Source organism: Liolophura sinensis, chromosome 6 (genome assembly GCF_032854445.1).
Source record: "Liolophura sinensis isolate JHLJ2023 chromosome 6, CUHK_Ljap_v2, whole genome shotgun sequence".
NCBI classification, from domain to species: Eukaryota; Metazoa; Mollusca; class Polyplacophora; order Chitonida; family Chitonidae; genus Liolophura; species Liolophura sinensis.
This window is the reverse complement of record NC_088300.1, coordinates 78,357,474-78,374,698: the sequence shown is the minus strand read 5'-3', so window position 1 is coordinate 78,374,698 and position 17,225 is coordinate 78,357,474. Positions and strand designations below refer to the sequence as shown.

Below are 17,225 nucleotides of genomic sequence, written 5' to 3'. Positions count from 1 at the left end.
TGTGCAGCATGCCGTAGGTGTACATGTGCAGAATGACGTAGGTGTACATGTGCAGTATGCCGTAGGGGTACATGTGCAGCATGCCGTAGGTGTACATGTCAGGATACGGTAGGTGTACATATGCAGTATGCCGTATATGTTCAAGTACAGTATGCCGTAGGTGTACATGTGCAGTATGCCGTAGGCGTACAAGTACAGTATGCCGCAGGTGTATATGTGCAGTATGCCGTAGGTGTACATGTGCAGTATGCTGTAGGTGTACAGATGCAGTATGCCGTAGGTGTACATGTGCAGTATGCTGTAGGTGTACATGTGCAGTATGCCGTAGGGGTACATGCGCAGTATGACGTAGGTGTACATGTGCAGTATGCTGTAGGTGTACAGGTGCAGTATGCCGTAGGTGTACATGTGTAGTATGCCGTAGGTGTACATGTGTAGTATGCCGTAGATGTATAACTGTTATACGTGGTATTATTACAGATTTATAAACTGCTAACGGTACTGTATGACGGGTATGCTTAGAGTGTTATGGGCGCGCAGAACTATATGCTGTCTCTTGTCATTGTTAAAAACAAATATGACGGTATTAGCTAGGTAAATGAAATTACATGCCACTTCAAATACAACCTGCCATATACCCTGTCGTAAAGTTATATTGTTATATTTACACTGTACTATGATGTATTCTCCCGTACTGGTAACTACTGTTCGATCACACCAACTATGACAGTTCGCCAGTGATAAAGAATATTAAAAACGACCATAACTTTGGTTTTTTAAACGAAGTATTAAGAGAACTTGTGAGTGCTGATTTATACACTGGCCGTGTTAGTATTTGTACGTCAGTGTGTTTTTGACCCTAATCCTAACCCCAGAGATTTGTTTACCTGGTATCGGTTCATCTTTTATTTTTGCTCAACATCCGTGAAGCTATAGCTCAGTATCCTATTTCTTTTTCTGGCTTGAACCCACCAAAAAGTTGATCGTGGCGTCAGCCAGTTGGGTCACTGGTGGGTTAAGATTGACCTGTGCGCTTGCGTTGTTTATACCCGGGGCCTCGGTGTTCACTGAAGCAGACACAGACTGAATCCGCCTCAGCTCTCTCTCCAACAGTCTCTCCTCAGCCAGCGTTTTAGTCGGACGCGTTCTAACAGTGACGATAACCTGCATAATGTTTACCTTAGCCATCTTGGCTGTGGCCGTCGGTAAGTTTAGCTTCATTTTCGTTGTATTTGTTGTCTATTTTAATCGTATCATCAGTAGGGTGGTTTTCTTCCTGACAGCGATATTTGGAGCCGATGTAATCGCTGTTCACATGTTCCGAAGTGCTTTTGTTTACATGCGTGTTAACGGCTTATTTCTCGGGTTGTCTGCGTCGCTGTTTGATATGTGTTGATAAGATTTGTACTGGTTTTAAACATAATATCTATGTAGAAGTAAATGGCTGACCATTTCAGGGGCTTGGACTCGTGAACTGTCGTTGATAAAGCAATGTTTTATCTATTTCTGTGTGGTGAAATACAGTGGCCATCTTAACGTGTCGTCATTGAGCTATTTTAAGATGTGAGGCCAATAAGTGAGGGTGTAAAGGCGGGGTACAGTGTTGACGCACGTGTAAACGGTTCGATTAGTTCTTTTCTGAGATTAGTTTTATTTTCTCGTGAAAAAGAAAAGTTGGAAAAGATTTTATGACACTTTTTTCAGCAGGAAACAACCGTTAAGCAAACAAATTTTCTACATAATTTTCTATTCCCGGATTCGACGTTAAACCCCAAGCACTCACTCACTCTATTCCCGGAACCTGGACATAAAACCAGATGTAAGGCAGAGCAGTATTACTGATTTGACTACACCATGACACAACATAACATCAGCTCTGTATGAACGTTAAGTAAAGATATTGGTCCTGGGTTTAGGTTACATTGTACGTAGTATACCAATCCTTATATGTCTATGTATATTACTTCGCGCAAACTACTGCTGGGATACCTAACAAATCTTCTGACTTAAAACCACAGCGCAACGCGCATTTCAAGTCTCCAATTAATGATGGCTGATGGTTGTTCAGTCATAAAGAATGATTTTATATACACCTGAAGGGTCCTTGCTGGCTCAGTTGTCTAAAGCGTTGCTGTCGATGGAGCCGACATCCTTTTGGCCAATTGAGACCGTGTGTCGGACCACTGATACCCGCTGGTTCTGTTACGTAAGGCATTGCTTTCGATGGAAGCCAGTGAAACTGAGTGTCGGACCACTGAAACCCCAACTGGCTCGGTTGTCTAAGGCGTCGCTGTCGATGAAGGCAGCGGCCTTTTGGCCAAAGAGACCGGGTTTTGGACCTCTGGTTCCTGTTGACTCAGTGATCTATGTACGATCCTCAGTTCAGTTATCGTTAGCAGTGGAGACATCGGGAGACAACTGTAAGCTATACACAGATAGTTCCTTGTGCCTTAAGGGAATTTTGTGAGAATATGTGCCTTAGTGGCTATATTACAACAGCCATGAAACACGAATCTAATGATCACATAACATGGATTTAATGTAGACTCTCACTATACCAGTCTGTATGTTGCAGTGAACCTTGTTTTGAAGCTCTTTACAGGCATTGTAGCAGATACGTGACATGTTAGGAGTTCATTTACTTTCGACGGACAAGATTATGTTGTGATTGTTTACTTGTGATAGTTTACAGACTCAGTGTACAGGGAACTTAAACGTGTTGTGCCGTGTGTTATTTACAGCTTACTGCATGGGGCGCCCGAATCAGCCTGTGAGTTAAGACCACGCAGACATTGATGCAGACTGCTATGGCTAATTTTGTTTTGCTGATTTCCCCTGTTTTTCTAATTTTATCTAGTTCATTATCGGTTTGAAGTCCTTGATCTGTAGCCTACATATACACAAAGGAAGCTATAATATATGCACGTAGGCTAATGCTCATGGCACCTATTAAACTGCTTGAAAGCCTCCGTAATGGACTGACATATTACAAACATGTATATAGCACTTGTGTCAGTTCTACTACATTAATGTTTAAATAGCAAGGTTTAGAGTTCTCGTTGGTTTATTCTTTTCTGTATATAAGTCTCACTGCAACCGATTATACTCTATCTTAGCGCGCGTGCACAATTCCGACTCTCGCTGGTTCGGCTGCTGGTGTAAGTTAGGAGGTATGCCAGCTACCTGGCTAAGGACAGTAGTTTTTTCAGGGCAGTCCGTTTTTTCCATCGGTAAACATGACTAGGTGGTACACTGATTTTCATCCACATCTATACCTGTTTTCGGTATGTGCTTTATACAATGTATGCGTGGCCATTCCTCTTTGCACTTGAGCGAATCTCTATAAATGCATCTGAGGGTGAATTGAAGAACTGAATGTTAAGACTGTTTAGCTGTAGGCCTACGAGGGAAACTGGAGCGCCCATCGTAACCTATCTGTTTCCGGCAAGATATATATACTGACACTATGTTGCAAGAGTCACAGTAGTGTAGGCTTATCTGTTGCTGGTTTTAATGTTTAAAACGTATGTTTTAAAACGTACCCATAGCCACGCGGCCACCAGTCTCAAAATATAGGCCTACCCATCAAAGCGGACTGGCTGCGGTGGCGTAGAAGTTTGAGCGTCTGTCGCGTTAACGATAGATTCATATACAGCATAGAGAGAAAAACTAGAGCAACGGCGACAGTGTGATAGCTGGCAAATGGTTACACGTAACGGACAGTCATACCTAAGACTTAAAGACGGGCAATTTTGGCACTACCTCGCGTATTAGGGGAATTAGAGGAAGTGCAGGTCGACTGAGTTTCACTATAATGTGACTGGGTGTCTTCGGAATGTCGTTCCAGTGAGGTAGCACTAAAAATATGTCAGCTTTGGATCCAGCCTTCTGCAAGAGGTCACCCTAATCAAACAAACAAAACCATCAAGGCGGGAAAATCTCGAAGAGCTGAAGTGAACTTATTTAATGTTATAACCCAAAACGAAACTGTCACCGAATGAATCTGAAACAACAAAGCACAAAAGCATTGATAGCAATTAACCGGGTCAAGTGAAAGTACTGTTTATTCAAGTGTAGCACTTTTGGCTTATTCGCTAGGCAATTAGCAGATGGAAGTGTGAAAACTGATCAAGCTGGTGTAATGTACATGCTGGATGTCTGCACTCTGTCATGGTGCGCCCGTGGGGGCATACCACTCACCGCGATATGGAAGTGATACCAAACATTTGGATGGTCATGATGCCTGACGACACTGGAGAAACCGAAATACTACTGAAAGCGCTGATAACCCCAATCAAATAACAGACATTGTTAAAGATGAAAGATACATGATTTACATGGGTTGGCAGATCAAGTTGCTGTGTAGCTTCCGCAGACTAACGCACCAACGTCAAGGGTTAGCAGATCAAGTTGCTGTGTAGCTTCCGCAGACTTACGCACCAACGTCAAAGGTTAGCAGATCAAGTTGCTGTGTAGCTTCCGCAGACTTATGCACCAACGTCAAAGGTTAGCAGATCAAGTTGCATTCTAGCTTTTGTTGACCATCGTCATCAATGTCATTACATATTTAAAGAGGCAGTTAAGTGTCGAGTACTGTCACCTGAATAAAACATAGGGCCAATGAAGGTACATAACAGTAACGTACATGTATGAATAAAGGATACAGACATTTGCGTATGTCAAAGCTCTGGTCCACAATAGAACCGACATTAACATGTGCAGGCAGTACTAATGTATACAACAGGTGCGAAAGAGATTTCCATACTCAGAGTGCAAACCTCGCGCCACTGACTGTTTTAATATACATGCATGACAACTACAATGTATACAGCTCGGATTTGTCTGGCGTATGTTTTGCTTCGTTAAATGAGAGAACTTTCCTGAATCATTTCATTAGAAGCATACATGTAGTTGGACTGTTATTTTTCCGTCATTGTTCAGACCTATCAAAGAGAAATTCAGTTCACTGGATTGGTTCATAGGCCCTGTATTGACTGGTTGCTTATTTGACGGATGAAGTGTGACATCAGTTAACGTTACATTTTAGGAATGTATGATTCTCTGAAGCCAGCTTTCGAAGTCCTTTAATTCGCCGCCAGAAGGGTTGTTAGTCGAAAGTTAGAGTTTGTTCGCTTTTCCTGTTTAGAAGCGTGTGACCTGGTCGTGTTTTATCGCGATAAATAACACGGCAAAAGTCTGGTAAAACGTCGGTGGAGCTGACGTGTCTTGCTCAGGATTAAAGCTTATCAAAGAGTAGCTTGTAAATATGTCAAAGTCCCATTTGTTTTTAAATGTTATCTGTTGAGATATTTAGGAGGGTATCTCTGGTGGGCACATTAATGTATGTCAGCTTGGTGTTATCATGGGAGTGTTGGGAAGGCTAATGTCAGCTTGGTGTTATCATGGGAGTGGTGGGAAGGCTAATGTCAGCTTGGTGTTATCATGGGAGTGTTGGGAAGGCTAATGTCAGCTTGGTGTTATCATGGGAGTGTTGGGAAGGCTAATGTCAGCTTGGTGTTATCATGGGAGTGTTGGGAAGGCTAATGTCAGCTTGGTGTTATCATGGGAGTGTTGGGAAGGCAAATGTCAGCTTGGTGTTATCATGGGAGTGTTGGGAAGGCTAATGTCAGCTTGGTGTTATCATGGGAGTGGTGGGAAGGCTAATGTCAGCTTGGTGTTATCATGGGAGTGGTGGGAAGGCAAATGTCACCTTGGTGTTATCATGGGAGTGTTGGGAAGGCTAATGTCAGCTTGGTGTTATCATGGGAGTGGTGGGAAGGCTAATGTCAGCTTGGTGTTATCATGGGAGTGGTGGGAAGGCAAATGTCAGCTTGGCGTTATGATGGGAGTGGTGGGAAGGCAAATGTCAGCTTGGTGTTATCATGGGAGTGTTGGGAAGGCTGATGTCAGCTTGGTGTTATCATGGGAGTGTTGGGAAGGCTAATGTCAGCTTGGTGTTATCATGGGAATGGTGGGAAGGCTAATGTCAGCTTGGTGTTATCATGGGAGTGTTGGGAAGGCTAATGTCAGCTTGGTGTTATCATGGGAGTGTTGGGAAGGCTAATGTCAGCTTGGTGTTATCATGGGAGTGGTGGGAAGACTAATGTCAGCTTGGTGTTATCATGGGAGTGGTGGGAAGGCTAATGTAAGTAAACTATATCTACCACAATAAGCTGAATACAAGAGAAAAATGAACACAACGAATTGCATGTGAGAATATCGTTTCATCAGTCTGTACAATATCCGTTGCTACTGACCCAGTGACCATTAAATTGCGGTTTCAGCCTGGGATACAAGCGACATATTACATATAAGGCGACATACAAGGGATCGATTAATAAGGCATTGCTTACAAGCGGTAACTTCTGAATCGGGAACCTAGTCACGATAGAATTCCTTTTCCGTGCTCACCTATTCACTTTGATTTTTACAATTCTTCATCCACGATCTACTTAACATCCACACGGCCTAAAGCACTATAATCATTCAGAAAAATAACAACAGACGAAGTTAGGCAATGGACATAAATTGACATGTGGGTGGAATACTACTGAACCAGTCAGTGCTGATTTGTTAGGCTAGTTGCTGGGTTAGTTGCTGTGTTCTACGAATAAATTCTTGTTTCCTGTGGTAACTACCCACCATGACAGTACGCCCTGCAATAATTGTATTGGAAAGGATTTCAAGACCGTCGTTGTTGTATACATGGGGCCACCACGCATGGTGTGATTGCATACATGATCATTATTCATATTGTTGATTTTCATGGTATTTTTCTTTTATACGGTCCCGCCGTTCCTCCCATGATTAGGCAAGGTCGTATCTCCGCAGGGAACTCTCAGTCGAACTTCAAAATCATTTAACTGTGGGTATAATTGTCAAGGTTTCAACACAATGCACATGCGTAGTCCGCAGCGGAATCTGACATTGGTAAAAAATTTTTAAGTGTAGTGAACGTGCTGCTCTATAATTAGCACGAGACAGATACCAAAGCCTGTGGGTGTGTTATACATGCATGATGTCTATAGACTACATATGCTAATAAGAAAACGTATGGTGTAAAGTTGGTGAAACAATGCTTTTACATTAACAGGGTGTGTGGTTTCACAGCGACCACAGCCAGACCCGCAATCAATGTCGCCCATGCCCTGGGGTCTGGAAGGATGTGACATACAGGGCCTACAGAGCTGTATTTCACCTTACATGACCGCTGCCATGATGCGTCGTGGACCAGACATGAGTCTAACCTCCTCGATGCAATTTCCTACTCTGGACACTTCCTGCAAGTAAGTTCAACTCCAAACTTTGCTAAAGTGATCGTCCAGTGCAGCATTTAGTGAAACAAATCTAACAATCGAGGAGGCAATTCTTTACCACATTAATGTAACAATAAAGCCATTATTTGTAAGCCGTTGGGATTAAGTGGTCTACTCTACAAACACATTTCAGAAAGAGTGAAAAAAGTGTTCTGTATGCGATTTCCCAGCGACAAGATGTGCATTACTGATACTTACTTCAAAAGCAACTTCTTTGTGACAGGTGTCAGATTATACTTTAATTTCTAAATGCCAGATAAACACTGGCATGTTGTAATTACTACCGATAGATACAGGTTAAGTACAATTAAAATTATTGTCTAAAAGTATGAAACACCATGCCAGTGTATTGAATAACAGTGTTACCTTCAGTGATCTTTTCCGTATACAAACTAATTTCTGAATGACACATTTGGAAACTAGAAAAAGCAGTAAATTTTGGTTTGATATCCTTGTTTACTTACGACTTTGAGCCATTGTTTTCAGACAGCTAGAGGAGGTGAGGAAGTGTATTATGCCTAAAATGAGTACGTGTGGACCTGAAGCTACATCGGCTGTGTCGGCTGCCTTTGAAGCTGTGGACTATTTGTGTGTAGAGGCCAGAAATGGTAAATATCTTTTCTTTTTCTGAGATTATTGATTCCAAGAAACGCTGTGGTTTTGTGGCGATGAACATGCATTTAACGCTGTGTAAAATATTTGCTGATTGGAGAGTAACGTTATGTACGGTGAATCGAGATTGATTCAATGTAGCGTGATATTTAAAAGTCGTGGGAGCCGTTTAAAGCGACCTTCTGTAATTATGCTACAGTAAAAAATGGTCAAAGTACACAGGGTTTAATACATTTTCAATTAGCAGGAAGAACTTTGCAGGTCATCTAAATAGTGTTGTGGAGAACTATTTTTTAGAGTTTAGACTGTAGGTTTGTTGTTTCTTAACCAAACAGGCGTCTGTTTGCGAGGTTCTAATCAGAGTTGTTTTCTCTCCAGAAACACAGAGGTATATGAATTGTCTGCTGCGTGACAACAACGCCGTCAAGTTCACTGTGTGTATGAGGGACATGATGACGAATGAGATGGCAATACTGGCACAAGTGCGCGACCCACGGGCTGTGCAAGTGCGACTTTGCGGGTACGTCTGTCCACTCGGTAACCGTAAGGTTCAGTGATACCGAATAAGTCATTTAAACAATCTCGTACTCTAATTTATTTTGGTGTTGAAATCATGCGAATACTATTCTGGTATATCTTCGACTGCTATAACTCAGGCAATATGTTTATGTAGATTTTCCGCTTCTATAACACAGGCAATCGGTTTACGGAGATTTTCCTCTACTATAACACAGGCAATATGTTTATGGAGATTTCCCTCAGCTATAACACAGGCAATATGTCTATGGATATTTCCCTCAGCTATAACACAGGCAATATATCTACGGAGATTTTACTCTGCTATCACACAAGCAATATATTTACGGAGCTTTTCCTCTGCTGTAACACCGGCAATATATTTAGGGAGATTTTCCTTCGTGAATAAGGTCACGATACAGAGTTACAACTCAAGTTATATATATTTAAAGAAAATGTTCTCTTTAACTAAGGCTTCAACTAAAATGTTAACCCCTCACTAGGTTGGCGGCGGTTTTTAAGACAACAGGCCTGCCATTCAATTTTCTCAACTTCTGAAAACCTCACTGCCTTCGTATGAGTGGGCAGAGAGTAACGTTATGTACGGTGAATCGAGATTGATTCAATGTAGCGTGATATTTAAAAGTCGTGGGAGCCGTTTAAAGCGACCTTCTGTAATTATGCTACAGTAAAAAATGGTCAAAGTACACAGGGTTTAATACATTTTCAATTAGCAGGAAGAACTTTGCAGGTCATCTAAATAGCGTTTGTGGAGAACTATTTTTTAGAGTTTAGACTGTAGGTTTGTTGTTTCTTATATTTACGGAGCTTTTCCTCTGCTGTAACAGCGGCAATATATTTAGGGAGATTTTCCTTCGTGAATAAGGTCACGATACAGAGTTACAACTCAAGTTATATATATTTAAAGAAAATGTTCTCTTTAACTAAGGCTTCAACTAAAATGTTAACCCCTCACTAGGTTGGCGGCGGTTTTTAAGACAACAGGCCTGCCATTCAATTTTCTCAACTTCTGAAAACCTCACTGCCTTTGTATGAGTGGGCAGTTCTTGACTATAGCATAGGAAGCAAGCCTAGGCTGTTCTCATCTACTTCACCCATATCCAAGAGCATGATCACGGGAACAATATAATCATAAGTACATTGTGGAACATATTAGACAAATGAAGGAAGGCTTTTCTTGTTATTGATAGACTGATCCAGCGCTATGAAGTCTGTGCCGAGAGGAAAGCGGGCAGTATATGCAACGAGGAGGCCCTCATGACACATTTCTTCTCCATCCTCAACAAGGGGCTGTCCTTCTTACAGTGCCCTCAGCTGGGTTTGTATGAACCTCCCTGGTTTTTAAATCTGCACGAGTTGCTCCACTATAATTATGTTGACATCAGTGGTCTATAAAAGTGTACACTTTATATAAACCAGTGGCATAGTTAGTGGTTAGTTTTGGCTAATTGTAATATTATATCTTACCCCAGGGAACCTTAAGGAATGCGCATGCAGCCAGCAGTAAACACACCATGTGGTCTTCACCTGTTTGTGACACTTTGAGGACTGATTTATAATTTCTTTAAAACTCTAAAGAACGAAGGTGTTGTTTCATTTCTGATATTGATAAACGATGGTGCTGTTAAAATTTAAATAGAACCTAATTGTCTATCGTTGACTTTGGCTGTCGCCTCTGCTTTTGTTAAACACCGTTTGGTATTTACCTGTGTTTACAGGTGTGGACAGCGTGACTACGAAACGCCCACATCATCATATCCTCCCCACAGAGGGCAGACAGGAGATGCCGGAGATGCCCATCTCAGAGGGTAATGTGGAGGGTAACCGACCAAACTTCGGTCATATCGAGAGAAACTTGCAGTGTATACAGAGAGCCATGTCGGGCTGTATATCCCCCAGTATGGCCTTCCTAGCAAGCTCAGGAAGATTTGATGTGGATCAAGTGTGCCAGTATGTTTTCCTGAAGGTTTTATACTCTTGCAGTCTCTGCATAATGACAGCGAGCTTATGTCATATTTTAGTTCACCATTTTAAGATCCCAGTGCATGGGTTAATTTGCTGCCTGTATCATTCATAGTACAGAGATGATTTGTCAGCTTTTGGACAGCTTTCGTTTAAATTTCCCTCCACTGTAAAAGTTGCCATTTTCGTTGAAGTTTTTATACTATTGATATATGAAATGGAATAGACTAGGTCGTAACTTGCCTGTACCTATGTTATAATGTGTAATTGAAAAATAGGTAAAGACTTCCCACCCTATATATTATGTATATACATGGCATACTGTGTAAATTACTTGACGGCTACCTCTATACAAACGCTAACTCCGTGAAACAAAGGGGCTCAACTCTGGGATATACAAAAAAAAACATGCGTCATTAGCTGACTCACTACATGGAAAATGAAGTATGCTGTTTATATTTATTTGACTTACTTTGTTGCATAGTAGCAAGCTTAAGATTTTTGTTCGTTTATTTCAAGTCGGCCACAGCAGAAGAATATGACATTTATTAACATAAAATGTACTGTAAAAATTTAGAAAAATCAACATATAGTGCCAGTCCTGTACAGCTATACATATCTACAACATATATTTTGATCACTCTTGCTATGGATTTTACAAAATAACACAGCGTGAACTCGTGGTTTTGTCAGGTACCTGGTGAAGTTTTGTCAGTTACCGGATGATGTTTTTTCAGTTTCCTGGTGAAGATTTGTCAGGTACCTGATGAAGGTTTGTCAGGTATGTGGTGAAGTTTTGTCAGGTACCTGGTGAAGTTTTGTCAGGTACCTGGTGAAGTTTTGTCAGATACCTGGTGGAGTTTTGTCAGATACCTGGTGAAGTTTTGTCAGGTACCAGTGAAGTTTTGTCAGGTATCTGATGAAGTTTTGTCAGATACCTGGTGAAGTTTTGTCAGATACCTGGTGAAGTTTTGACAGGTACCTGGTGAAGTTTTGTCAGGTGTGTGGTGAAGTTTTGTCAGGTATCTGGTGAAGATTTGTCATGTATCTGGTGAAGTTTTGACAGGTACCTGATGAAGCAAAGACATTTATTCCTGTTCCCTCCTCTCACAAAAGTGAAAAATTCTTGACCTCAGATAAGGTGTTAAACACGAGTGAAATAAACAAATAAATCAATTATTCTGTATGGGAACACATGGTGATCCTTTTCCATCAAACACATCATTTAATGAACGTTGGACGCATGTACCTTCCAGTGTGGTACAGGAAATGATCTCCTCAACACAGTGAGGAACCTGCGGAAGGTGGTGGGTTTCCCCCGGGCACCGCCCACTGTAATGCTGGCTGTAATGCTAAGTGAAATATTCTTGAGTACGGCGTGAAACACCACTCAGATAAATGCATAAATCAACACAGTGAGAGGATTTCCAAGCTGTGCACTGATACTTGTTTAGCTTAACTATTGAGTGATAGACAATGAGGTATGTGGGTGTACAAGGTGAGCAAGGTCGAGATCATCTTTTCACTCAGTCATCTTTTCACTCAGTCATCTTTTTCACTTATTGGTGATGGTGGCCAACATTTAAAATATGGCAAACAATAATTGAGTCAAGCCAGTAGCAGTCTTATTATTTTCTACCCTAGTGCAGTGAGTTGGAGGGGGCTTTTGGCAGTGAGGCCATCTATATAGGCCATGTTGAGTGGTTTTCTGGCAGGCAGACTATATCATACTGGGTTTGTTTGATTTGACAGGGTCTTTGAGCGTGCAGAAAAGTGCATGGTCAGTGCAGAAAGCATGTGTGGACCAGATGCCAGGAAGTATATGGAGTCAATGAAGCGAATCTTTGACCACCTCTGTTTTGAGAAGAAACAAGGTATGGTATGAGCAGAACCGCCCATCACTGTCATGCAACACATTCCATACTTTAATCAGCGAAATCTTGGACATTAAAATAATCTACATCTGGACTGCTGTCTATTCATCTGGTCATCTAAACCTTGATGTACAAGTGTATCAATAAACCGTACTTTGGTCTCTCTGTCTGACTTATCTAAACTTAACCATTCTCTGTCCAGTTGTCTAATCTAAGCTTAACCATTCTCTGTCCATTTATCTCATCTGAACATTACCATTCTCTGTCCATTTGTCTCATCTGAACATTACCACACTCTGCCCATTTCCCTCGTCTAAACCTTTCTGCTCTCTGTTCATGTGTCTCATATAAACCTTACCACTCTCTGTCCATTTGCCTCTTCGAAACCTTTCTCCCCTCTATCCATGTGCCTCATATAAACTTTAACAGTCTGTTTTCATTTGCTTCTTCTATGCCTATCTGATCTCTGCCCATTTGCCCCATCTAAACCATTCTCTGTCCATTTGCATGATCTAAACCTTACCACCCTCTGTCCATTTGCATGATCTAAACCTTACCACCCTCTGTCCATTTGCATGATCTAAACCTTACCACCCTCTGTCCATTTGCATGATCTAAACCTTACCACCCTCTGTCCATTTGCATGATCTAAACCTTAGCACTCTCTGTCAATTTGCCTCATGTAAACCTTACCACTCTGTCCATTTGCCTCATGTAAACCTTACCACTCTGTGTCCAATTGCACCATCTGCACGTAAATCTTAAAACACCCTGTCCCTTTTGCCTCATCAAAACCTTGCCACTCTCTATCCAATTGCAAAATTTGCAAGTAAACCTTACCACTGTCTGTCCATTTGCACCATCCAAACCTTTTACTCTTTATCCATTTGCATCATGCAAACCTTTTACTCTTTGTCCATTTGGATCATCCAAACCTTTTACTCTTTTCCCATTTGCATCATACAATTGATACAGTTTGGAATATAGCTCTGAATGAATGTTTGTAATAAGAAATAAAATAAATGAGGTAAAACTGTAACGTGGGTATGTTCAGATAAGTTAATTACATAGGCAGGTAGATTTTGCCATGCAAGACAAACACCTGTCTTAATATCTTTTCAGACTGGACCATTGTTTTTACCCACTATCAGTGCATTTCCCTTTAAACTCTTAGAATCACATGGAATATATATGACGAGTGAGTCAAACAACCGTGGTTAATTTACTTTCAAGGAATGGATTATAATAGTTGTATAATAAATGAATTTGTTCAACATTGTAGAGTTCAAAGAGGTGGGTACCTGCCTCATGAAGGATACACGCTCCCTGGATATTCAAGGGTGCTTGGGACCACTCAGCGGTCTAGTGGCACGAGGGGATTTTGACATGGAGAAGACCCACAAGTCTTTTGAAATGCAGGAAATAGCTTGCCGGTATTTACTACTTTTTTGTAGGGTGTCTCCATTGAGGGCTAGAATTGGGAGATGTTGTCTATGTTGTCATAGAATTGTCTTTGTGGTATAGGTGCGGTTTGAATGTATACTGGATACTGCTTGCATCCCGCTGGATTAAACATGTTCGTGTTCCATGAGTGTTTGAGATTTTCTTACTTTAAATACATACGGTTTCTTCCAACCATAATGCTGGACGAGGTATGAGTGAAATACTCTCGAGCCGGCGTATAGCACTAATGAAAGAAATAAATGCTGTAAATACATTCTGTTAACAAATGTGTTCTTTCTTTTGTCTACTTCTGCTGCGACTGTTTGATGTGGAGTTACTTCTATTGTAGAGGCATGGAGTCCTACACAAACTGTGTCAGCGACGTTGTAGAGAAGCGCTGTGGGTACAAGGCTAGGGACTTGCTAGACTCCGTCATGCCAGAGATGTACCATCTTATGGAGAATCAAATGGGTCTGTCCTGCCCTACTGACCAGATAGACATCGCCGGTGAGTACTAGCCACCATAGCAGCGACTAACATTTCCATATATGACTGACGTGATGCCGCTGTAGTAACATTTGCCAATCTCTTAGACTAGGGGAGTTTCGTTTTCGAACTCTTCTATCCCTAAAGGTAAGAAAAGTCCTACTGTATCATGTGTGACATGTATCATGTCTATTGCGGGATCTCATTTACTATAATATGGGTGTCTGAAAAAAGTTTCACAAAAAGTTATTTAAGTTGACAAACGATGGAGACAATTGAGGAGCCGAACGTTTTTGAACTTTAGAAGTTTCGAAAGGAAAGATACGGGGGGGGGGGGGGGGGGGACTATTTTTATCTTCAACGACAAAAAAGTTCGTACTCACAGAAATGTCAATCGGTGGCTCAGTTGGCTAGCGCAGCGTAATAACCTGGGAGCCTCTCACTAATGCGGTCGCTGTGAGTTCAAGTCCAGCTCATGCTGGCTTCATCTCTGGCCACACGTGGGAAGGTCACCAACAACCTGCGGATGGTCGTAGGTTTTCCCCGGGCACCGCCCGGTTTCCTCCTACCCTAATGCTGGCCACGGTCGTATAAGTGAAATATTTTTAAATACGGCGTATAACACCAATCAAATAAATAAATAAATAAATGTCAATCGAACCTTCCCTATTGGGTCAGTCCGGTGCCATAAGTGTGAAGTAGAGTGCAACCCAATACACATACCACGTAAAATTTTACTGTAGGCCTATTGGTGATGTAGATTGTCGCGAATTTGTAAAAGGCGTTTTAAAAACATTGTAAATTCGGGATTTATCTCGCCCCATCACATAGTTAAGCCAGCGATAGATAAATCTGTGTTGGCTAGTGAGAATAAACCCTGTCTGTTGCGCGGTTCTTATCTTTGGCCAGTAGTGGAGGGACTTGTTTGCTGGTAGACTCGCACACGCGAGTTTTCGAACAGTAGAATTGACTCGGACCCGTCAGCCGTCGCGTTAGATTCCTCTTTCAGTTAAGTGACATTCAAAGAAAGATAGCCAGCAAGAAGCAAGCCGTTTTACTGTTGGTCTGTTTTGTCCGACCTCGAATTAAAACCGTTAAGCCTGTTTTTAAGATAAATCCCCACTTCATTTATTTATTTATTATTCTTTCTGGCACGCAGAAAAATGTTAACTCGGGATTTAAGTCGGGTTGCCGCTTACATGAGAGTTAATAATTTCAAACGGGAAAAAATTGACAAGATAGCGTTTTAATTGACCCAGTAATTTCAAGTTATCAAATGACTGGAACATTGTTTTTTATTATTTTTTCAGATGTTGACCGACACCATCATAGACATCACCGCCGTCACATGGCCCTACTGGTTGCTCTGCCAATCGTCGGTGTTGTTGTTGTGGCTATCATTGTAGCTGTTATTGTGGCTATTGTGCGCAGGCGCGGCGCAGCACGCCGGCAGCAGTTGGAGAAGTCAGACTTGGTGAAGAATGACGTCCTTCAGCAGAATCTACGCTTCGCCATCACCCAGACTCCTAAGGAGAAGTCCCAGGACGGACTGAGAGTGTAACCACATCTTCACACCGTTAACTCTACAAAAAAGATAGACTGTTAAGTGTGTCCTGTCCTTAATAATAATAATCTCTGATATTTACACCTAACAATCCCTACTTCGTGTAATTTAACTATCCTTGAATAATTTGTATTTTGATACGAAGTGTGTTTTACATAGGAATATTTGTTGTCTTGATGAGTGTGTGCAGAGGCAGCGAATCTCGATTGGTTCCGGTATTCCAACAGGAACACGAATAGGAGTTTATTCCGGCCAACACAGATACACAGTATAAAAGACGATGTATTTGGAAAGCCAAACAAAGCATAACGAAGTACAGTTCAAGACAAAGTTTCTCAAACGTTTGGATTATATCGATCGTCAAACCTAATGAGTGTTTTATGAATTTATCATATACTATTTAGACGAAATATGGGTTACCCTATGTATATTTTAAATTGGTTGAAATGTTTTGCAAGTGCTTTAAAAAAGAAAAAAAGGGCAAAACTCACATGTTCGGCTGATTGCAGAGGTATTTGACCAAGGAAGTTTAAAACTCCGCTGAGACTGATGCACAACTCGTGGGTGCTTTATAAGAATGTGATATGACTTTCTACATATGCTATATTAATGGTACTGACTGTTATGCATTGGTATACCGTATTTGCAAATGTTGTGTATTTTCAGCTTAAGAGATTTAATGTCACAGTAACTTTACAGATATTGTGCTAGATGAGATATGTTGATGAGATAGTCTTGTGAAGTCTGAAGTTTTTCACATTCCATGCCTTTAAGATGGTTAGACTTGCATAATAATGATTGTCACATTAATGCAAATAAATATTCGAAAAAGGTCTTACGTTGTTGCGCTTTGTGATTAATAGACTAACTCTGACACTAAAGCACAATTGCTTGATATCCTTAAAATATAATTACGACGTACATACAATTAAAGGGCTTGTTATGTGCTGCCCTGCTTCTGTCATCCTGTCCTTCCTTGTCCAAACGATATCACCAGAACCTTGTCCAAGCGATATCACCAGAACCTTGTCCGCAGGCTATTACCAGAATCTTGTACAAAACATCAGCTGAACTTGTCCAAACAATATTACCGGAACCATGTCCAACGATATCACCAGAACCGTGTCCACAAGGTATTACCAGAACCATGTCTACAAGGTATCACCAGAACTGTGTCCACAAGATATCACCAGAACCGTGTCCACAAGGTATCACCAGAACCGTGTCCACAAGGTATCACCAGAACTGTGTCCACAAGGTATCACCAGAACTGTGTCCACAAGATATCACCAGTCATCCCCACAAGGTATCACCAGAACTGTGTCCACAAGATATCACCAGTCATCCCCACAAGGTATCACCAGAACCGTGTCCACAAGGTATCACCAGAACCGTGTCCACAAGGTATCACCAGAACTGTGTCCACAAGGT

The 17,225-nt window shown here is 41.4% G+C and overlaps 1 protein-coding gene across 1 annotated transcript; it reads left to right on the top strand.

Annotated features, from left to right (window-relative positions):
• The first annotated feature begins 1,047 nt into the window (after positions 1-1,047).
• LOC135467755 (uncharacterized) lies at positions 1,048-16,629 on the top strand. The gene is made up of 10 exons (XM_064745591.1): positions 1,048-1,205; positions 7,094-7,286; positions 7,803-7,924; positions 8,307-8,448; positions 9,656-9,783; positions 10,184-10,415; positions 12,180-12,301; positions 13,584-13,734; positions 14,094-14,251; positions 15,541-16,629. The coding sequence occupies exons 1-10, from the start codon at positions 1,172-1,174 to the stop codon at positions 15,789-15,791; spliced, it is 1,533 nt and encodes a 510-aa protein (XP_064601661.1). The 5' UTR covers positions 1,048-1,171; the 3' UTR covers positions 15,792-16,629.
• Positions 16,630-17,225: the final 596 nt, after the last annotated feature.